At 43.6% G+C, this 22,999-nt stretch overlaps 1 protein-coding gene across 9 annotated transcripts in view; it reads left to right on the forward strand.

Moving 5' to 3' along the window:
* The first annotated feature begins 6,679 nt into the window (after nt 1–6,679).
* The window catches only part of ESRP1 (epithelial splicing regulatory protein 1), a 38,558-nt gene continuing 22,238 nt past the window's right edge, over nt 6,680–22,999 (forward strand). For 8 of the 9 annotated variants that reach the window (XM_048286935.1, XM_048286939.1, XM_048286936.1 and 5 more), the window contains exons 1-10: nt 6,681–7,132; nt 7,339–7,467; nt 8,318–8,431; nt 10,848–10,962; nt 18,239–18,337; nt 18,437–18,491; nt 20,347–20,457; nt 20,544–20,676; nt 20,762–20,804; nt 22,096–22,397. In XM_048286935.1, the coding sequence (XP_048142892.1) occupies nt 7,001–7,132; nt 7,339–7,467; nt 8,318–8,431; nt 10,848–10,962; nt 18,239–18,337; nt 18,437–18,491; nt 20,347–20,457; nt 20,544–20,676; nt 20,762–20,804; nt 22,096–22,397 (1,233 nt within the window). In that variant the 5' untranslated portion in view covers nt 6,681–7,000. Of the gene's footprint in view, nt 7,133–7,338; nt 7,468–8,317; nt 8,432–10,847; nt 10,963–18,238; nt 18,338–18,436; nt 18,492–20,346; nt 20,458–20,543; nt 20,677–20,761; nt 20,805–22,095; nt 22,398–22,999 lie in introns of all 9 variants that reach the window. The other variant, XM_048286937.1, reaches the window with a different exon arrangement.

Genomic DNA, 22,999 nt, shown 5'->3' on the forward strand with positions numbered 1-22,999 from the left:
CCGAGGCTGAGGGCGGGGCCGAGGCCAGAGCGCGGGAGGCGGGGCGGGGGCGAGGCCGGGGCGGTGCCACCGCCCGCAGCGGTGTGAGGGGCGGAGAGCCCGGGTGCCTCGGCGCTCACGGAGTTACAGAATGAGTTAGGTTGGAAAAAACCTCTGAGATCGTCGAGTCCAACCTTGTACCTACTAAAACTCGGGCCGCAGTCGGGGTTGTGAGCAGCGGCGCGGTACCCCCGCTCCCCACAGACCCCAGTCCCCGCTGGGCGTCACCGCAGTCTGCACCGAGCCTTTGCCTCCACTCGGTTTCACAAGCTCGGTGCTGGCCGATTTCAGCCCCGCCTGAGAAATTTCCTTCGCAGCCTTTCCCGTGCTTAAAACAAACTCTTTTCAGGTGTAAGAAGTTGTCCCTTCTCTCAAGTTCGTGTAGCGCAGCTCCTTTCAACCTTTTCTTGGCGCCAGATGTACCCGTTTAGCATCCGTTGCCTTTCTGCAACAGCGATCAAGTTGTACAAGCACTGGGGACACCAGGAAACCAAAGCCAGCCTGTGGCCAGGAGAATGATGTGGAATTAGTCTTACGCAAGCGGTGCTGGTTACACAAGTTTTCTGTACGAGGTCTATGACAGCAAAGCTGCACCATGTGCCTTTGGAGGAAGCTGTAAAAAGATGTGTTACATCTCTGGATTGAAGCTTCAGCCGAATACCTGCACTTTCCTTAACGGTGATAGTTATGCCTTGCTGTCTTCATCTTGTGTCTGAAGCAGCTGCTTAATGAAATACACTGGTTTATGTGTGTATTGGGATTTCACAAGCCCCTTTTCTGTTTCAGTAGCTGAGCTTGCTGCTCTCTCAGCACTCCAAACTTTCACTACACGAGGAGCAGCAGTCCTCTAGGTTGTACTCCACATGAAAATGTTGCATCACTTTAAACAAGGCTGTGGTTCAATATATCCATTTGCAGTGGTGAAACTAGTTCAGGAAGTTCCTGTCCCCACAGCACGTGTTGGAGAGCTGGGCCACAACATGCAATTCCCCAACCAGTTCTACTGGCACACCTGAAGAGGTGTTTTGTGGCAGTGCAGGGAGACTCATCAACTAGAATTTCTTCTAGGTTCACTGAAAACATGGTTCTTCCCCATACTATTTGAACATTTGAACAGATGTAGTTAAAGCACAAATCCTTTTAAAGAAATATTTCAGAATTTGAAAACCAAGGAGCATCCTTGGCCATGCTGGCAGATTTGCCTGCTGTCATTCTTGCCCCAACCTGGATCTTTCTCTCATCCTGATGAATTACCAGATCTAAACTCCTGAAGTAAAATACAGTATCTTTATGTAGAAAAAAACCCTACTCTTTATATGTATTTTACTGAAGTAGCACAATGCCTTTTTGACACTTAACATAGCTGGTTTTGATTATGTTTGTGGGCTTTTTGGAGACTTCAGTAGGGCAGCAGCTTTGCAGATCTACTCCAAACATGGGCATCATCGTGTGTGCCATTGTGCCAGAGGAGCCCAGTCCCAGTCAGATGACTTCTCTCCTGGGGTAGCCTGGAACAGTATTGCAACCAGGTCAGCCAGTCAGAGTCATTTAAGTAACTGGCAGGGGAATTCCAGCCCTGCCTTTTCATCTGCAGTGACTCCCTCGCTGCTGGTAACAGCTGCAGCTCTGCATGTGAACAGAATCAGCTTTGCAGGATTAAATTCAGATGGCTCTGAATGCAGTGTCATTGATTTCAGCACATGGCTGGGCTTACAGGTCAGGCATTTCCTTGCTGCAAGGTAGAACAGCAGTGCTTGAATGTCACACACAGTTGCACAACATCAAGAAGCAATTTGGGTATTTTGGGGGGTATTTTCTCCACTGATGAAAGTGGAGAAAACAGAATTTGTTTAGGAACAGCAGTAATCTTAGAGACATTTAAAAAATGATAGCAAACATGAACACATTCAAAAAAGAATGATACAGCTGATTCTCCAATTTCAGTTGTAAGAAGTTGATATTCTGGAAGGAAACTAGGGAAAAGTTATACAGGTGGGATACTTGTCACAGGCCAAAGGTCTGTGCAGGAAAGGATAACAGAGTTGCAGGTGGTATTGGGGTGAAGACCCTCCTGTAGAGGAATAGAGCAGGGCAGGAGATGCACAACTGGCAGAAAAAATCTGGACATATTGAGAAGTGCAAAGTCACCGGTTTGTTCAAACAAACTGTGAGGAAGGGGATCAATGGGTGAGAGAAGGAAGCTTCAGAAAAATGGGGGAAATAAATAAGAGGGCATGTGAGTTTCTTGCAGTGTTTGAGGGTGGGATGTTAGGACCAGCTCCTTGGCAAGAAGAATGGTGTGAGTAGTTTCAGAACTGTCCTGTTACAGAAAGTGGAACAAAAGGACATGTGGTGGGAAATCACCAGAACTAATACAAAAAAATGACAGAAAAACATTTACATTGAGATTAGCAAAAGGGCTGGCCAGACAGACAGCAAGCAGAAAAGAAAAGGAATGCCAGAGAGGAGATGAGTACAGCAACAGTGTCCTGGGAGGAGCCTTGAGAGGTCTCCTTGCTTCAAAGCACCCTAGTGCCTTCCTGTAGATAACAATACTGACGTCATCTGGAAGGTGACACTTCATGCAAAGACTATGCTTAACCAGTCCCAGGACTAAGAATGACCAGGGCCAAGCAACTGGAATTGGGAGTACACAAATGCCAAGAGTCCGGGCAACACAACACAGGAACCTGACCAACTGGTGCATGTTGTCAGACCAGATGCTGCAAGCATGCAAGAAAGAGGATGGAATGGGAACTGTGACTGGAAAACAGGTGTTTTAGGGAATGTGTTAGCCAAGAAAGAGAAAAACAAAAGGTAATGGCACTACAGTAGCAATTAGTGACAAGCAGCTTCATAAGCAAATTAATAAATAAAACAAGGATTAGCCAGTAACCCAAAAGACATAATGGGAATTAAAAATACTTTCAGGGTACAGTTTCACCTTTGAAAGGTTACTATACATAATGCAGCCTGCTCTAGCATTAATTTGGGGAGTCTCATGCTCCTAGATGGAAAGAGACAAGATAGGATGACACAATAAGGCAGAAAAGAGAAGAATAAAAGAAATGCCTAAGCCAGAACACAACAAATCACAAGTAAAGGAACAGGTGCCCATCCAAAACCTGTTCTCACAAAGACAAGGGCTGCATCTCAAAAGCCAAGCGGGCACTGAGGAAGAAACTGCCTAGGACAGATGATTAAGTTTCACTGAAAGACGAGCAGCCAACCAAGCCAGAACTCTCTGTCTGGCATGCTCCACTGTGAAGTAATTTCAGAAACGTACTTCTGGATTTTTGTACTAAAGTATAAATGTTTTTCTAAGAAGTTGCAGTAAACTAAGACCTGAAAGGGAAACTGCACAAAGAAATCCTATGCTGTTGAATTCTTCTGCTCCAGGCTAAGAAGACGTCACAAAGCAAAGTCCCTGTGTGGGGACCAACCCCACTCCTCAGATGCTGAGTACAGATCACCTGCAGCCACTGCTGAGGACATACACCCCAGACCTCCACAAATGTTTTACTCAATGCATCAAAAGTCGGAAGACAAATGCACAAAGAAAACCAGGTGCTCTAACTCTCCAATGAATAGGGCACAATTAGCTTAGGTGTTTCCTGATACCAGATTCGCATGGCAAATTTCAGCTGCTGCCTTAAAAAACTAGAGGGATTAATTTGACATTTTAACCCCTCAAATTGCAGTCTCTGCTACCAGTGAATGACAGTTTTGAAATCTTGGACCAGAGAGAGTGAAAATTACTCCAGCCATTGTGTGTCATGCTTGAATTTGGTGTCAGTCCCCACAAGGAGAACCAGGCTGCACTAAACCACAGTAGGGCAGGAAGAGGATGCCAGGCACTATGTGAACATGTCACTGGCCGACAGGATCCCCAGCAGTGGTGAAACACATCTGCTCCGTTCCTGACAAACAAGTGTGCAGGTGTTAATAAAAGGTGGTGCAAGCTGTGAACCTGCACCAGCATAAGGAATGGTGATGAAGAAACACACAAGGGGCACTATCATCAAAATGTCCAGCACACAACTGATAACCAGGTTACGCGATGGGTGACCAGCTGGCTCACAGGTCAGGTACAAAGAGTTATAGTGAATGGGGTAAAATCAGGCTGGCAATCTGTCGCTAGTGGGGTTCCACAAGGCTCCATCCTTGGCCCAGTTCTTTTCAATGTCTTCATTAAAGACTTGGATGTGGGACTCAAAGGCATACTAAGTAAATTTGCTGACAACACCAAATTGGGAGGAGCTGTTGACTCCATGGAGGGCAAAGAGGCCCTGCAGAGGGACGTTGGCAAATTAAGAGAGATGGGCAATCACCAACTGTATGAAGTTGTCTTGGGGTGACTGTGATGCGTATCCCCTATCACTGCCCCATGCCCAGAAATTAATTTTTTTTTTTTTTTGCCTTTCTATGCCTTTACACTGAGCCTGAGAGGGGGAAGGAAAAACTGAGAAAAACTTTTTCAAAGCAGTTTGTTTTCATGTTCCAAGGTCACACAGAGATAGAGACCTTTTTTTCAGTGCAGCAGGAGAGGGAGAGGGAAGGGAAGCACCCGGCTTGCTCTTCTTTCCAGCCAGCTTTCGGCAGTTTTTTTTTCCTCAGCTCCTTTTCCTCTGGAGAGGTGAACTTTTGTTTTTCCTGAGACTTCATTTTTTTTCCTGTTATCTCTGCTGGACTGTTTCAACATCAGAATACATTTGGAGGACTTTCCACCGAGGCCTTGGCCCTGGAGGTGGGCCCACCACCCCATCCCATCTCCAAGGAGGGAGTGAGAGATCTACAGAAGGACTCTGAAATTTTCCCAGGTTTCTCTCAGCAGAGTGGGAGGTTTTATTATTTAGCATTATTATCCTTTTCCCGTGTGTTTGTTAAATAAATAGTTTTTATCTCTTTCACTTTCCTTCAAGGAAAATTTATTTTTCCCGAACCTGGTGGGGAGGGATGGTTGTGACCTGCCTTCTCTCAGAGCATATATTTCTAGATTTGGCCAAACCAGCACAGAATTTTAACAAAGGCAGGTGCCGGATTCTGCATCTGGGATGGGGCAACCCTGGATGTACAAACAGACTGGGAATCGAGAGCACAGAAAGGGACCTGGGGGTCCTGGTCGATGGCAAGCTGAATGTGAGTCAGCAGTGCCCTGTCAGCCAGGAGGCTGTCAGCCCTGTCCTGGGGTGCATCAGGCACAGCATCGCCAGCTGGGCAAGGGAGGGGATTGTCCTGCTCTGCTCTGCACTGGGGCGGCCTCACCTTGGGTACTGCGTGAAGTTTTGGTCACCACAATAAAAGAAAGATACAAACCTCTTTAGAGAGTGTCCAAAGGAGGGCCATGAGGATGGCGAAAGGCCTTGAGGAGAAACCTTATTAGGAGTACAGGAGGAGACTGAGGCAAGACCTCATTACTGTCCTCAACATCCTCACAAGGGGCAAGTACAGATCTCTTCAGTCTTGTGACCAGTGACAGAACTTGAGGAAACAGCATGAAGCTGAGTCAGGAGAGGTTTATGTTAGATATCAAGAAAAGATTTTTCACCCAGAGGGTCACTGGGCACTGGAACAGGCTCCTCAGGGAAGTGGTCACAGTACCAAGCCTTCATGAGTTCAAGAAGCACTTGGACAATGCTCTTAGGCACATGGTGTGACTCTTGGGTTGTCCTGCACAGGGCCAGGAGTTGGATTCAGTGATCCTGATGGGTCCCCTCTAACTCATTATATTCCATGATTCTGCGATCTCAGTAAAAATTTCAAGAAGCAGCATCTCAATGAAGTTGTAAATTAACAGCTAAGGTCTTAAAGAATCAAGTGTATTACAGGATTTCCCTGCAGAAAGTTAGTGTTGTTCACCCTGCTTTCTGTGATTTGTCACCAAAAAAAAAAAAAAAAAAAAAGTGTTTGAGCATTATGCATTTAAAATAGAGATTTTAAAATAGAGATTTCACCGTGAAACGAGAGGTTGTCACAAGGGCCAAAATCACCAGCTCATCGAGGGAAGGCTGCGACGGCCAAACCAGCCAGCTGTTAACACACACGACTTGATCCGCCGTGCCAGAGCCGTACAGAAGCTGCGATGCCGCTGCCTTCAGGACGACAGAGGAAAAGGCTTCACCGCCCTGAGCCTCTGGTCTGGTGAGCAGCCTCTGCCTGCTGCCCTCTCGGCAGCAGCAGCTCCCGGGGGCAGCCGGCCCGCACGCCGCCACAGCGCTCCCAGGCACCACACTCGGCCCCGGCGGCTCCCGACCAAAGCGGGAGACCCGCCGGGGCTGTCACGAGCGGCGTGGCCATCTCCCCTCGCCTTCCGTCTGGGGGACAGGGCTGCCCGCGGACGCAGAGCCGAGCTGCGCTCTGCGGCAGGTCCCGGCAGGACCGGGCGCCCCCGCCCCGTCGCTGAGGAGTTGCACCTTCCCGGTGCAGCGCGCCTCGACGGCGGAAGCCGCAGCCCGGCAAGGTCCGGGCCGCCGTCAGGGCACTCTGAGGCTCCTCAAGGGCCCGGGGCTGCTCCTCCACCGCCGCGCCCCCGCGACCCGTCCGCAATCCCGGCCCCCCGCTCCGGCTGCCGCCCCCGCCGCGCTGCCACGTCCCCGCCCGGCGGGGCCAATGGGCGGCGGCGCCAGGTGTGTGTTACCTGCACCACGTGGGCCGGGGGTGGGCAGGTGGTGCCGCGGCCCCGCGCAGAAAAGCTCGCAGCCATTGCGCCCTTCCCAGGGCTGCAGCTGGTGTGGGAACGGCTGCCACCCACCTCGGGGGAAAAGGGGGGAGCCGTGCGCCTCCCCCAAGCCGGGTCCTTGGGGAGTGAGGTTGCAGGTGGGGGGTCTGCCGCTTGGGTCTCGCTTGGAAGCGTCTGGGGCAAGAAAAGTTTCCGGCTTCTTCTCTTCCCCCCTGCCCCCCTCCTTTCATTCCTCCTTTTTCTTTCTCTCCTTTTGATCCTTTCTGCTGGCTCGGTGGCACCATGACGGCGTCTCCCGACTACCTGGTGATTCTCTTCGTGACCACGGCGGGTACCAACGGGGCAAGGTTGGGCTCAGACGAGCGAGAGCTGCTCCAACTCCTGTGGAAAGTGGTCGACCTGAGGAGTAAGGAGGTACTTTCACCCGACGGGGGAGCACCCCGACCTGCTGCTCCCCTTGGCGCCTGCCATGCTGGATGCGGGCAGGGCGGTCTCGGTGCTGGGCTGGTAACGGGTGCCCCAGGCTGGAGCAAGCTCTGGTGGAGGGTAGGGGCTGGTGCTGCAGGTGGGGATCTCTAGCCGGGAGAGCTGACTCACCCCCTCCTCTGCTTTCTCTGGAGCTGGGGCGCCTGCATGACGTGCTGGTCCGGCCTGACCACACAGAGCTGACGGCTGAGTGCCAGGACATCACCCAAGTGGATGTGGAGAGCCTGGCACTGGCTCCACCGCTGGAGCAGGCACTGAGACAGGTGACACCCCATAACTGGCTGCTAAGTGCTGGTTTCCTTTGGGAGTTCCCCCATGGGGTAGAGGTGGTATCATCATCTGCTTATCCCCACCATCAGAGCAGAGGAGCCTGGCACAGGAGCACCCCATGTGTGGGTCAGGAAGCCTATATGTGTAGGGCTTTGTGGGCATTTCTCCCTTGCCTTTTGCTTATTTGCCTTGGGAGGAACTGAAACCCAAGAGAGGAAGTTTAGGGTCAGCTATTTCCCTGCTCTGCTCTCCTGCCAAGCTGGACCCTGAATGAGTCCCAGCTGGAGGTGGGAAGTGTTGGAAGAAGCTAGCCTTAGGTGTCCCCTGAAAAGGCTAGGCGGTGGCAGGCCCTGTTAAGACTTGTGCTCATCAGTCCTGGGAAGGTGATGATGCTGAATCCTCTAGAGTAATGAGCAGGTGTGTGTGATTCCCACTAAGGGTAGGGCTGAAAGCATGTCTTCTTTTTGACATGCTTAAGTGCCCAGTCTGAAAAGCTCTTCTGCCCCACTACTGCCTCAGCTCTCTGCAATCAGCTCTGTCTCATTGCAGTGCTCTTGCAAATATTGAAAAGGATTTTTTTCTGTGATGTGGGCTGTCTGTGTAGCCATATCTCATTAGAAGGGGGAAAAGGGGTGGTTTCCTTCCGAAGATATTTATCATGGAAGTTAATATGTTCTTAGTTAGTAAGAAACAAATCTACAGAAGTGAAGGAGTAGGCTTGTATGGAAAGGAATTCCAGCTCCATATTCCGGCTGCCCAGGAGTAACATGTTATCAACTGATGACACTGCCTAGTGGAGCCACTCTGATCTTTGTAACATGTATGTCTTGTTCCTGCCAACAGTTTAATCAGTCCGTGAGCAATGAGCTGAACATTGGTGTGGGTACTTCTTTCTGTTTCTGTACTGATGGACAGTTGCACATTAGGCAGGTTCTTCACCCTGAAGCTTCCAAAAAGGTATGTAGTTGTAGCTTGTTTGACTCTTAATGTGTTTTTTACAATTTCTTGCAAAACAAATCAACTTCTCTTTAGTATGAGCCTACCTCCACACAACCATAGCACAAATATCACTCATATGTTAATGTGCTTACCAGGCTAAAGAGCCTGTCTGTGTGGAAGGGATATGCAGTGCCCTGTCCTTATGTAGCCTTGAGATGCCTTTTTAAGTTAAATCAGAAGGAAGATGCTCTTAAATGTTTGAGAAAGGAGCAATGTATTGACAGTACTTGTAGCTGCTACAGGGTTAACAGATGGGATTTGGGATTGTTGCTAAATAATTAACCACCTTAATCATAAACTGTCTTTTGAAATTTTACATTCATGCTTAGCTACAGCAACTTTCAATCTTTATGTATTCAGTTGATGCTCCAAGGGCGGTGTTTGTATTTGTAAGGAGCTGAACAGTAGTTTCAGGCAGGCTATGAGTGATGATTAGTCCCATAGTCTAGAGTTTTCTATAGCTTCAGAGTTGCCAAATCACTAACAGTGTTGTGAAGTCCTGCCTGCTTTTTGTTAGTGATAGGGTTGCAGCAACATGTGAGTCTCTCTAGTTCTGAAATAACTGGCTCAATATTAGTAACACCTCATTTTGTGGTTTGGTATGAACATGCATTTCTCTGTAACTGAGTTGTTCTGCTCTTCTCATTGTATCTGACTTCTGTGCAATTTGCTGCTTCATCTTTGAAGGGACACTGCTGCAAGTTGGTGCTGTTCCAAAAGTGATACTGAATGAGCTTGGTTGTAATACTTGTTTGTGCTTTAAGTATTTATGGCTTTGAAGGCTTAGAAGAGAACCAGTGAGCATGATTCACAGTGAAGGGACAGTTCTTACATATGTAACTTGTCTTCTATGATATATATTATGAGAAAACATGGAAACAGATTTTTAAGACTTTCTTCTTGGCTGATAAAGTAAAACTTGTCATCCATTTAAACTATGTGGATAAAAGAAGGAGCACATCTTACAATTATTTAAGCTGGTTTGATGTTAGGGACCTTTTATCTGTATCATCACAAGATCACAGACAGGAATCAAGTGTTCATCAAAATCTTCTGTTGCTGTTTTGTTAAGAATTGTCCATTTGACATTCGTTCTGTGCTGCCTGTAGATTAAGTAAACCAGATGCTTGAGGCTTGTAATAGTTTTTTAATGAATACCCTAATGCAGGGATCAGAGTGTGGGATCACTAAAATCCAGATAGAAATATATATCTTTTCAAAAGCCTAGTGATTTCTGCCTAAGATATCCATTCTGAACCCATCTAGCAACTCCTGGTATTCAGAGAATGAATTAACATCAGCCATTCCAAAAGAACATAAATGAAGTATGGAACTTCATTTCACATCAAGGAAGAAAATCATGCTAAAACTAGAGCAGGAAATGTTGGCAAGCCCATCTGCATTTTCATAAGTCTTTAAAGAATATCGTTTGCTTAATACACCTGTCCATATGCTAAGATAAGCTGTAATGTTTTCAAAGCAGAACTTGTTTTAGAGCCTACACTTCCTTCTTTGGGCTCCCTAAATGGGCTTTCACACAGCCTGCTATCTGTTATAATGCCAATGCTAAGTAGTTGTTATATCCCAGAAGGGCCTTACATGTCTTGCAGGCAGCAAACAGCCAAAAGGAATATGAAGTATTCTGTCTGGGGTGAATAGCTTGCACTGGTTTCAACAGCTACCCCCAAGACTTTTCCATGTCTTCTCCTTTCCACTCCCCCAAAAATTAAAAGCATGTGGTAGATGTAGTGGTGAGGCAAGAAGGGTTTCATTGACTCCTGGTGGGCTACATAACTTGCTTCTGGCTTTATATGCTGCAGTTAAAGCAGTTACCATGCATAGGCTGACAAGCTCTGCACCATGCCAAGCCCTCATCTGCACAGTCAGATTTTTTTTGTTGGTTTTTGTTTGTTGGGAATAAATATTTGAAGTGTGACTATTCTCTGAAAACAGCCTTTTCTATAAATTAAAATATCTGCTAGTCTTGCAAAATTTGGTTGGTTTTACAGACTGAACTGACTACCCTCTGGCTTTATACAGTTAAAATTGCAATCAAGAGTTGATGATAAATGTTGCAATAGGAGGTATTTGCTCTGCTACATATGTATTGGATTTGAAGCGCTACTAATAATGGCAAATGTTTCTCTGGTAGTGCAAAAGCACATTTCTCTTATTAAACAATATAAAGAGAAAGCTGTTTAGGCAAAAAAGTTTATGAACATACTTATCTGGCTAAGAAGAGCTATGTGAGTTTCTCTCAGCAAAGGCTTTTTGTGCTTCCTAGCTATTCTACAGAAATTGTTAGAAAGCTCGGTATCTAGACACAGAGTAGATTAAACTCACACTGACAGTGGTTACTTTGTTCCTTTTACAGAATATTTTACTGCCTGAATGCTTCTACTCGTTTTTTGACTTGCGGAAAGAGTTCAAGAAGTGTTGCCCTGGCTCACCTGAAGTTAGCAAACTCGATGTTGCAGCTATGACAGAATGTATCCTTTTAACAGTGACTGTATCTCTGCTGCTGTTATAGCCTTGGCTGAATTTTAGGACAGAGATGCATGAGTAATGCTTGCAACACATGTTTAGGGGTGGTATAACTTTAATGAGTAACTCGGAGCTGTACTGAGTTTTCTCACAAAGATAAAGATAAAAATGTATGAGGGTGAATGCTGCCATGGAGAAAATCCTGTATTTCTTCTTGACTTCTGTATGTTTTTGTTACTACCTTTATAGTTGTCTCTCTTTAAACTTCACAGTTTAGTGTAACCAGCACATTTTTTCAAATTGCTGTTGTGAATTGTAATATAAAAGTTTGAGGTTTGAGTTTCATTGCATCAGTTAGATTTTTATTTTATTTTTAGGCAGGAGCAAATGTTGGGAGACCACCTTAATTTTCATGAGAGGAAATGGTTATTCTTGAAGTGACCTTGTAGTGAATCTGTAACATAGGAATGAACCTAAGGCAGGGATGCTGTTGGCACATGTGGTATTCAGTCTCCTAGAAGGTGCACATGCTGCACCTCACAGGGTGAGGCTTGGCTGGCACCAAGATGCAGCCAGTAGTATGTTTCCATTTTCAGTGATAGGGATGTCTAAAATTACCTTCTGAATAGTCTGAAATGGTCTGTAACCCCATCCTGTCTGGCTCTTTCCTAGTCTGAGCTTGAAAGCTGAAGCTGTGATTTGGCCGTGCCTTCTTCCTTCCTTCCCTGGCAGTCTCCCCTCTTGCTGCATGCTTCGGTCCTCATCCCAAACATGTTCTTGGACACAGAATTACTGAGCTATTGAAGTAGTGGTCACGAAATTCAGGTATCAAGGAGGAATAAAGGAATTTGAGAGGTTTGTTATTGGTGGTTGATGTTGCTGCTATTGTCTTTATTAACTTTTCCTCTGACTTGCTTATTGTGTCCATAGAGTAGTTGCCATTAAGAGCTGATGTCTGCGGCTTCAGAATTATTTTGGCCTTTCACTGCAGGACTAGTATTCCCTGGGCTTTGTACCTGTCAGGGGCATAAAATACACATGTGGGGTGGTTTTTTGTGTTTAACCATTCTGCTCTGCTTTGTTATCTGCAAATTAAGATTAGTCTCTGCTAATGAAGGGGCAAAAATTACTTCTCTCCCTACTCTGATGGAAAGCAGTACACTTAAAGTAGGAATCTGAATCTTTACATAGAAATGAAATGTTGTGGTGCATAGAAACTGGATGATGGAGACTTCTTAAAGTTATGGTTAAAAACTTAATACCTTGTTTAGGGAATGCTTTGACACGATCTGGTGAAATTAAAGACAATGAATGACTTCAGCTGTTTCAGAGAGTTGCCCTTGGTTTCTCCTTATGTGACTATTTGGGTTATGTCCTTCCACTGTGGAAGGAGTTGTATGGCTGTAGCTACCTGGAGCGTCACTGGTCAGCTAAGGCATGGTGATGGACTGTGTGCTCCCCGCCTGCTGGGAGAGGGGGGCAGACCACCCTGTGTTACCTGACTGTCAGGAAGTCCCTAGAGTCATGCTGCCTGAGAGTCGTTTTGGCAGTTGCCAATAATATTTTCTCCAAGTTCCTGGAGGTTCCTAGTCAGTCTATCCAAATGCACTCAGCTTGAGTCTGAGGTCTGGATAAGACATGCTTTTTAAGGTATATAAACCTAACTGCATTCTGGTCTTATATTAATTTTTGTGGGTTATCTTGTTTTGTAACTGCTGAGGCTCTTATTTGTAGACTTGCTATGTTTATGCAACATGGCTGAAATCAACTGTCTCTATATCAATGTGTGGGAGCTGAGAATGTGGAGACCAAAAAGGGTAAAACAATTTTTGTTCTTCTTTCATTGACAAATATGATAATTTTCTTTCTCCTCACTTGCTGAAATGTATCAACTTCATCTCCTCTGTGTCAGAAGCTGTACAGGTTATTTGCACCTGGAGACCATGGGCATGTATGTGATGTTTGGGATAAAAAGACTGCTTAAACAGGTGCTGAGTCTAAAGATTATTTCCAAAAGTTGTGTGCAGAGTTGTTCAGTTTTTTTCCTTCATGTGTGGGTATGCTGGGGTGAGGGACACAAAACCAAATCAGAAACAAGTGCAGTAGGTTGAAATGAAGCTGTTTTAACTGTTTAAGCTGTTTAAGTCGTAGAATCTCACCAAGCTCTTTTTATTCTTGTAGAAAGTGCAGTTTCTTGGCCTTATAGCTAAAGAGGGTGTATGAGGGGAGTCTTCCATGATTTCGGCCACAGAAACTATACTGTGCCAGATACATTAGCATTTGATGAGGACAGAATGTTTAAGTATGGCACTAAGGTGCTGATTACATGTTCAAGAGACCTGCCTTTACAGACTGGTAGAAGCAGGAGTAGAATGACTTTTGGGCACATCCCTTCATGTACTTACCTCTCCATTTTTCTGTGCGTAAGCTGGTTGTGATGAGTAAGAGGAAACTTTTATGATATGAAATAGTTAGGAGAAAGCTGGCTATTAATCTACAGTCATTTAAGTTATTAAAGTCTTCAAAAGCTTTTGTTTTGATGGGTCACTTTTGATTAAACAACAAATTACAGACAAATGGGGAATGTATATTACTGTTCCCAGCTGTCAGGGGAGATGACTTCCTACTGCACAGTCAATTCCAGACATATATTTCAGTATACAGCACACTGGATTGTTGGTGCTTGGCTATGTATTTCCTGCAGACAAGGCAAGCACAATCTTGAAAAAGAGCATAGAGATAATAGACTGAATAACTCACTGGGTTATTCTTCCTTTAGAATGTACTGTGGACTTACTCTCAGGAGGCTGCTTGAAATTTGTGTGCAGCAATGAAACCATGCCAAACCCAAGAGCTCAGGTGAAAGCTTTACAAATCTTTACTCCCAACCCCCGCAAGAAGTTATACATTTCATGTACAAACAGCCGCTGATTTCTTTTAGTTCAAGGTAAAGCAATGTTTAAGATACTGTGAAATTCAAGGGACCAAGGCAGAACTGAGAGTAGTTGTAATTATCTCTGAGCGCTACTGCTGCCTAACTCATGGTGTTAAAACAGTTCTTGTGTATGAGACAGTTTTCTGGCAGACTTTGTCAGAATTGTGTAAGTGTAATGACAGCAGGACAATTATGAGAAATTTTGAGTAACAAAACTTGAGAGAAGGGATCATGTTCCAGCAGAGAAAAGAACTTGGGTCTGTTGATTTTTTTTTTTTTTTTTTTTTTTAATGTGTAAGCATACAAAAGGAGCAGGGTTGTTCTTGCACCCTCTACCTCCCATACTTGCTGCACTTCTTGATTTGCAAAGCTTGCTGAGCCAGTTTTCACCTTGTGAGTGCCTTCAGGGTGGAGTGAATAAAGCTTGCATGACTATTCGTATTAGATTTGCAGAAGACTCATCCTTTGCCTCGAGATTGGGTGTGCAGAAGCCATTAAATGGCAAGTAGCTCTTGCTTCCTCCAGTATCTGGTTTGTTCCACTCACTTCTGAACTGGATTTGTGAGAATAACTTCTTACTAGGAGTATCTGTCAGTGTTGTCAGTAGAAACTCGGAGACACTTCAGAACAGCTTGTTTGATGTGCTGGATATTGTAGTACTGAAATTTGGTTTGTTGGGGCTTAATTGTTTGACTTGTTTTTGTTTTTTTTACCTGGGTGTCTTGGAAACAATAACATGGAGCACAATTATTACCAATAGTGCTTAACTCTGGCAATAAAAAGCCCGTATTTGGGTATTAGCTGAGAATCTTGGATTTGCTATTTGTATCTCCTGTGATAGTGCTCAGAAACTGGGTAATATTATATTATCTTTATGCAAAGCATTATGTAGAAAGATGTAATCTTCTGTCTGAAGGAACTTAAATAAGAAACAGAGCAAAGGGGAAAGGATCAGTGTAGGGCAAAATGGCAATGCTGTTTCATGTCATCTCAGGTTAAGTTAGTCATTCAATAAGAAAGGAGTTAAGAGACAGTGGGAAGGAATGAGTCTTGGAGGGCACTGGCAGTGAGTGAAGCTGTGGTCACGAATCTGAGGAAATGATTTAGAAATTTCTTCCGTATTAGAGAGGCAACCCTAATATAGAATGTCTTCCTTCCTGCTCCCTTTAATTTGCTGAGTGTTGCAGGAGGTGGTACAATAACTGCACACCAAGGTTAGGTAGTTCCTTGTTTCCCATCCTGCCTTATTTGGGACTATCTGTTGTTTAATTAAGAACATACATGTAGATGCTACTGCATGTAGTAGCTTTAGACAGCCAGGTCTGGTTTCTAACACTTCTTTAAATGTGAAATTGGATTATCCACTGCAATTGTCTTTCTCCAGTTGCCAGGAGAGGCATCTTTTTAATATAAATGTACAGAGACACATGTGTGGTCTCCTATCCCATTATAGAACAAGTGGTGAGTGTTATAGACTATTTCATTAATATTTTTTCCCAAGTACCATAATTTCTAGTGCCCCTGTCCATAGGAGTCTACCTCTGTGTAGTCAATCTAGTTCATTAGAGTACAGATTTTCACTTAGTAGTATTAACATGCTCTTTACATGTGCAGAAAACTATCAGTTTTCTTCTCCAATCTTGCCTAAAAGCTTTTAACTAATCACAGGTGAAGGTGTGAGGTTATGCCTGCAAAAATATTGATTACTTTCTTCTTCCCCTCCTCTGTGTTTGTATTACTCTAGAGTTTGGCACAACTGACTCCCTGTGTCTGACAACTGGTACTAGCTTCTCTTAGCACTAGAGCATTTTTAGGAACTACTTCTCCCATGGATCAGTGTCTTCAGAAAACATTTTCACCAAAGAAAATTATTGTGGGGTGGGGTAGTTGTTTGTTTTCCTTGTGTGATGGCCTCTCTTCAGATTCCTAGCCCTTTCACACTGCTGCATTCCCCTCTCTGAATGCTGATCACTTGTAGGGATCTTTGGCTCAGCACAAAGGAAATATTGAAATGTCTTTTCAGTTCTGACAGCACAGTCTAACAGCCAAGCACATGTGTATGCATGTCCCCTGCTGGAAAAGCTATTGAAACTCCTGCCCAATTTCTCTTGATTTTTGACAGAGGAAACACATTTCCAAAATCTTCATAAAAATTGGTCAGGAAAGACCAGGGTTCCAATACCAGCACCATAAACAGCTTCTGGTTCCCTGTATGAACAGCAGAGGCTCTGCACAAGCCCGGTGCAGAGCTGCTAGATGCTACAGGGGGAATGGTGTCAGGAAAGGGAGGAGAAGCACTACTCTACTCTGATACACAAGGTGCCCAGAAACATCTGTGTGGTGCTGCTTAGGCACCCTCTCTGTGAGGGAGGCTGTTTGTGGGTTATTTTTCTTTCCAACCCCCCTTTCCCAGGGGCAGAGGAGGAGGAGGTGAGCTTGAGTTTAAAGCTTAGGAGAGACTGCGATGAAGAAATTTTTTGTTGTCACAAATAGTTGTAATCTCTTAAACCATGCTTTGGGGTTGCTCAGGATTTTTGGCTTGGTTTTTAAGAAAACTATTTAATGTTCCTAGTACTTTATCCCAAAGAAGGTACCAGGAGGGGGAGGGTAAAGGCAGTGACTAGCAAGCTATTTATAGTCAAGCAGTTGGAGGGGAGGAATCACTGGTTTAAGTATTCTGTTTTTTAAACTATCATAATACACTTAAGCTTCAAATGTTCTTCTAAGACTAAGCATCATCCTCTCACATTCCATACTTCCATGCACACTTAAAACTAACAAAACCTCAAAATCAAATTAGCTTCAAGTGTATTGTGTTGGCACAGCAGCTTTCCTTGCTGTGGAAGAGGAATGCATTAATTCAGTTGGAGTTATTTTTCATCTTTCAACAAGACAACTGTTAAACAATTTAAAAAAAATTTTTTTTGTAGAACTGACTTGCAATCATCCTACAAATAATAGGGAAGACTTTAGCTCACAGAGAAATTCGTGCTGGCTCACCTGATGATGATACAACAAAGCTGCTGTGAGGTGTTTGTTTCTAACAGAAACTCTTCTGTTCCCTGCACTTCATTTAGGCATCTGACAACTCAAATGTTGCTCAGCTCTAGGTGGAGAAACCAGGTTTCATCTTAAGAGGAAAGTTATCTTGGACTGTGAAGCAACTTTTGAGCATCATATAGTGCAGACTGGAGCATTTGAAATGTGTTAATGTGGTCTGGGGGGAATGTGGGCAAATAATTGGTGCACTTGACTGTTTTCAATGTGTTGCATTACTGCACCTTCCTGTATGGATGGGTCTTGTTTAAGAATCTCTCATTTTTGCTCTGAAGTCTTGATGCAAACTGATAAGGCAAGTAAAAATGCAATGTTTATTCCCAGATTTCCTTATTTCTTGTTCTGTTCTTGATTATGTTTTTTTACCCTTCAGTCCTCAAAGAAAATGAGTGAAAAAGACCTTTTTAAAAATTTGCTTCATAAATAATGGAGTAGGGTTGCAAGTAATCTTACAGTCCTGTAGCCTGGTGTTGGAGAGGAGCAAATATGATGGAAAGCAGGAAATACCATAGTCAACTCTGTTTAAAGTTGTCTGAAAAATGATGGTGTATGCAACTTAAATCAGCCTCCCTTTATGAATGTGGGGGGATTTTTGGTCTTTCTATGGCCTGTCTTTCTAGGATAGGAGGCTTCCTGCTCTATATTGCAGTCATTTCCAAAATCCTTCAGACTGAATCTGTGGGTTGTGGGGCTCTGTTTTACCTCTTGACAAAATACATGAGTGGTGTACTCTAACCAGGTTCTCAAAATGCTTCTGTGCAACGGCACAAAACTTGGGTTATAACTTCTAATAGGCAACATTTAGATGAGGTGTCATTAAGTAATTTTGTTGAAGTGGTAAGATACTGATTCTACTTTGGCACTTACTTGGTTGAAAAGCATGTGGTATATCCCTCTATTTCTGGAGCTTTTAGTTGATTGATTGCTTCTCCTTCCCCAAATTTGTCCCTAAAAATTAAAGAGAATGTTAATTAAACAGGACAGGGCTTCGGTCTCTTCCACATGCAGAAGTGTATCTGTCAAACATATATTTAATTTGTCCATGAATTATATATGTCCTTATTGTGGGGTGCCATGCTCACAGACACTTTCTGGAGTGACCTCACACTCCCACAGGTGGCAGTAGCTAGAGGCCAAGGCAGAGCAGCTAATGTATCCCAGCAGGAAAATGGATTAAATCTTCCCCTGAGAAGCAACATACCATCAAGGATAACATGAGAGTGTGTTGCCCTAGCAGGAAACCAATTAGAAATCTGTTTGGTGATGATTGACTTAACTCCAGCATAAAGATTTAAATCTTGACAAGAACAGTCCAGCGTTTCCCTATGGAGCCTCTCAAGTTGAAGATATGGGGAATATTATTTTAACATTATTATCTGAACCACACAGTAAGTGATTGTGATGAATGTGTTTTCTCTGTTCCTTTGGTTTTGTTGCCTGTCCTGTATGTTGACAAAATAGGAAATAACTTGTGCTGTATTTCATAGATCACCGATTTTCAGATCCAGAAAGAGTGAACTACAAATTTGAAAGTGGGCCTTGGTAAGTACTTCCTCCCTCTTCTTATTGCACATGTTTTAACTCCCACTACCTTTTGTTTAAAGTTACTGTTTAGATAAGCTGTACTTCTCTCTATTCCTAACCTGAAAATAGCTGTTACCATTATTTTTATTTACCTTCCCACTGCCATGGGAATTGATTAGATCCTTGAAGTGGGAAAGGAATCTATGATCAGGTACAAGCATGTTTTCTTGTTAAGCTTCAGTGTTGCCTGTTAGCTGCTGATAGTTCTGTGTTCTGCTAATAAGTGCTTATAATGGGTGCTGAGTGTGTTGTGCTATTAACAAAGAATGTAAGCAATGTTTCAGAAATAACCCTATTAGTTACTAATTCTTGCACTCTTCCTGCAATTTACTACACAGGTACTGCATATACACTTTTATTTTTTTTTAGTAGTGAAGAAACACTTTCATAAAGATATTGTGCCAGAAATACAGTGCTACCACTCAGTTGTTTAAACTGTGGTGATTCTTATTCCCAAATATGTTTTAAACATAAAGCTTTATCTGCTTTTGTTGCCTGCTTAGTTTTTGGGGTTTTTTTAAAATTAACTGTTCTTTTTCTAGGTATAAACTTTCTCAGATTTTTCTCAGTGGTTTTCTTGATGATCCCTGTGCAATATCACAAGATAATGGTGTTAAACTGACCTTATTTATATTCCCATCTTGCACAAACACTTACTTCCCTCTTTCAGATTAAGGATCTGTCATAATGGTAGATGATGCTTATACTTTTGAAGCAAAAGAAGTAAGAAAAAATGCAACATTGGCAGAACTTTCCAGAGAGATTAGCTCTGGGGCTATGTTCAGCATTGTTCTAAGCTTTTTCCTTTTCACTAACAAAATTCTGGGATGAGGTGGAAGATTCACATTTTATTTTAGAAAATGAGAAGTACAGAACTAGGAGGCAAGGGGGAACAGTTTGAGACAGACAACTACAGAAAGGCCACCTGAGAAATTAAAATGTGAGTGAGAAACATGACCGTTCAGGCATACCATAGCCCTTTTGTGTGAGGAGTCCTCTACTGCTGAACAACACTTCATCTACTTAATCAATCATATAAGCTCTTCCATGCAAAAAAAAAGCTGCTCTTGAAATAGCCAGAAAGGCAGGCTTAGGTAGCTGTGAATGTTTTGTTGTACTTGTCACTTTCAAGAAATAAGAGAACAAAAGACTGTGGTAATGACCAGTTAAACCTGGCTCTCTGTGGCTAAGCTATTCCCATGCTAAGCAGCCAATGTAGCCTTTAGCTATATTAGTAGCACAGTGATGGCCTGAACCTGCAACGTTAAGGCTCTTCGGGCCAGAGTCCTGTGTGTGCTGAGTACAGCCCTGCACAGATTTGGTCTTGGCTTGTGACTGGTTCTTACACACTGTCATAGTAGAAATAAGCACTAATCTCTTACATCTTATTGCTCTGCTTCAATTTCTACCTAGCTAGATTAGAACAGCAAGTACTTGATTTTTATACCTGTAACCCTCTTCAGATAATGGATAAGCCCAAATGATGTCAAGAGAGGAAAGTAAACTGGGAATATGATTAAAGAAATGACAGCTCAAAGAGCAAATGTGGTAAAGCAGGAAAGGGGAACTTGGAAAGGGGCAGCTTAACAAAGCAAACTTTCCCTTGGAGAGACTTGTAGAGTAGCTTTCAGTTGCTGTGTGTCTTTGGATAGTGGTGGCACTTGGGCCTCACTGCCTTGGCAGGGTCATCCAGCAGACATGGAGCAGGGACAGAAGCCTGTGCCTGGAGTACAAATGACAAGCAGACAGGGTAGTGTGTGGCAGATACTAGAGGCAGATGTCTCTGCATTACTTCTTCTTTCTGTGCCTGCAGCAGCAAGATGGAACTTGTGGATGACAATGCTGTTATCCGAGCAAGAGGATTGCCATGGCAGTCATCTGACCAGGACATAGCGAGGTTCTTCAAAGGTCTAAATATTGCCAAGTTAGTAGCTAAGAACTTACTTGTACATTTGTAGCTCTTCAGCTGTGTAGGTCATGGAGTTTCATCTCTTGATTTAAATCTTGCAGAGGAGGTGCTGCACTCTGTCTCAATGCCCAAGGTAGGAGGAATGGGGAGGCTCTTGTGAGGTTCGTAAGCGAAGAGCATAGAGATCTAGCGCTACAAAGGCACAAGCATCACATGGGGAATCGATACATAGAGGTGCGTGACATGATGGGCTTTGAAATCCTCTTCTCAAAAGGAATGCAAATTGCATACCAATCATGTTCCTTTTTTTTTCCTTTAGGTATACAAGGCAACAGGTGAAGACTTCCTTAAAATTGCAGGAGGTAATTTTTAGGGGATCAAAAGGGATGGTTTGTTCCATCAGCATCTCTAACTTTTGGCTGCAAACTGCTCCTGTTGAATGTGGCCCTTTTTTCTGTCTTTGAACAAGCAGTTGGGTGGTGTACTGATTACTATATATTCTGCTAGCAGCAGTCCAAGATGTTCCATGATTTATCTGTCTACCTCTCTTCCACATTCTTGCTTTTTTCAAGCGGCCTGTCAATCAGGATTTGATTGGGCAAAGTGACCTTGTATATGAATGTAATTTGTTAGGTGATCTTCATAATAGTGGGAATCTAAATGTTATTGATTGCTGAAAAAATGAAACCAAAGTACTTTTCGAAACAATGTCACTGCTCTTGCTGTGGAGGCTTGCACATCACAACAAACATATCACAGTGTAAATACAAGGGATTTATAGAACTGATTTTCTTCGAATCAAATCTTTGCCTCAGACTTAATGGGGAGGCTTTAGGGGAAATGCTTATTTAAGAGGAATCTTGAAATATTTGCTGATAATTGAAAGGCTGCAAAATTTAAACTGGCTATCTGAGGTTGAGGCTTCAGAGTGGGAGAGGCTGTTAAGCTGTCACCTACATAGCTAACTGATAGGCTTGGTAGTAGTTACACCATTCAAAGTAAAGACATTGCATAGTGACATTTGTGAAGGATGGTGTGTGCCTGGTACAACCAAACCTTGCAGAATAAGAGAGCTGTAAGTGAAAGGGCTGTATTAAGATATGAATTGTTGGCAGCTGCCTTTGAATAAGGCAGTGTTATGAGCATCACTGGTCTTCTAAAGGTACAGAAAGTAGAATTGGCAGACTTTGACAGTTCTGTCGGGGTAGGATGAAAACCCTGAGCTGTCTTCAACATGCCCTTCCAACTTTCCTTCGCAGCGCAACTATCTGGGTACTTAGTTGCCATATGTTGTGGTTTCAGAGCATGCCAAGAGTATTCTGAAGTTAGAAAGACAAGGGGCACAGTAGCACAGGTACTGCTCACACAAGAGATTGACAGACTGCTTTTCTTGAGCTTTGAATGTTGCAAGTACTTCCTATTTTTCATTTGAATAAAGATTAATCTCATCTAAATGATGGAGTAACAATATTATACTTTAATGGGATACGTCCTATACAATATATCTAGTTTATCAGAGGGTCATCTTTCCTGGCTTTAGAGGCAAAAATTGTTCTACCTGCCCAAAAACTGCCTGTGGAGAGGATGTAGCTATGCTCATGATTTTACATGGTTGCCTGGACTGAAGTGCTTCTGTACCTTTTCTTGTTAAAGGTACTTCCAATGAGGTTGCACAGTTCTTGTCTAAAGAAAACCAAGTGATTGTCAGGATGCGAGGTCTTCCTTTCAATGTAACAACAGAAGAAGTGCTGACTTTCTTTGGCCAGCACTGCCCTGTAACAGGAGGAAAGGAGGGAGTCCTGTTTGTCACTTACCCTGACAGCAGGCCAACAGGGGATGCCTTTGTCTTGTTTGCTTGTGAGGAATATGCACAAAATGCACTGAAAAAGCACAAGGATTTGCTGGGGAAAAGGTACATTGAACTCTTCCGGAGCACTGCAGCAGAAGTTCAGCAGGTAGGTGTAAACCTTTCAAATGTTGTCCTCTTGTAGTCCAAACTTCTACGTTGTCAGTAGAGGAAGCAAATAATGCTTGGCCATGACTTGAAAACTTTTTCTTTTCTCAGTCTTGACTCTTGCTGGAATGAGTACTGTCTGAATTTCCATGAGACTTTGCTCCCTAGAAATGTAAGATCTTGTGGTATAGGGATGTTCTCAATCATATACAAATCTTTGGGGTTTTGGCTTCTGGTAGCTTTGTAAAATGTTGATGTGGGTCTAGTGCTTTACACTACATATTCTGGATATGACTAAGTCCAATGATGATCTATTCAGAAGGACTGTTTAGCAACAAATCTTGATCTAAAAGATTGGTCTTTAGTCATTGACACAAAAAAGCAAAGCCTTTTGATGTAGTTGTCCTCTCCAGTGTAATGTATCTGAAGAATTCTACAAATTGTCTTTAAGGGCAGATCTCTGCCATCTCCTGCAAGCACAGGCTACCTAGCAGAACTTTGAAACTAAGCCTGAAGAGTCTGACTTAACAGGGCTTGGTGAACCATTAATTGCAGCTAAGCTGTCAGGGAAAGGAAGTAGAGCTGAGAGGACTGTTTAAGTCT

Source organism: Corvus hawaiiensis, chromosome 26 (genome assembly GCF_020740725.1).
Source record: "Corvus hawaiiensis isolate bCorHaw1 chromosome 26, bCorHaw1.pri.cur, whole genome shotgun sequence".
NCBI classification, from domain to species: Eukaryota; Metazoa; Chordata; class Aves; order Passeriformes; family Corvidae; genus Corvus; species Corvus hawaiiensis.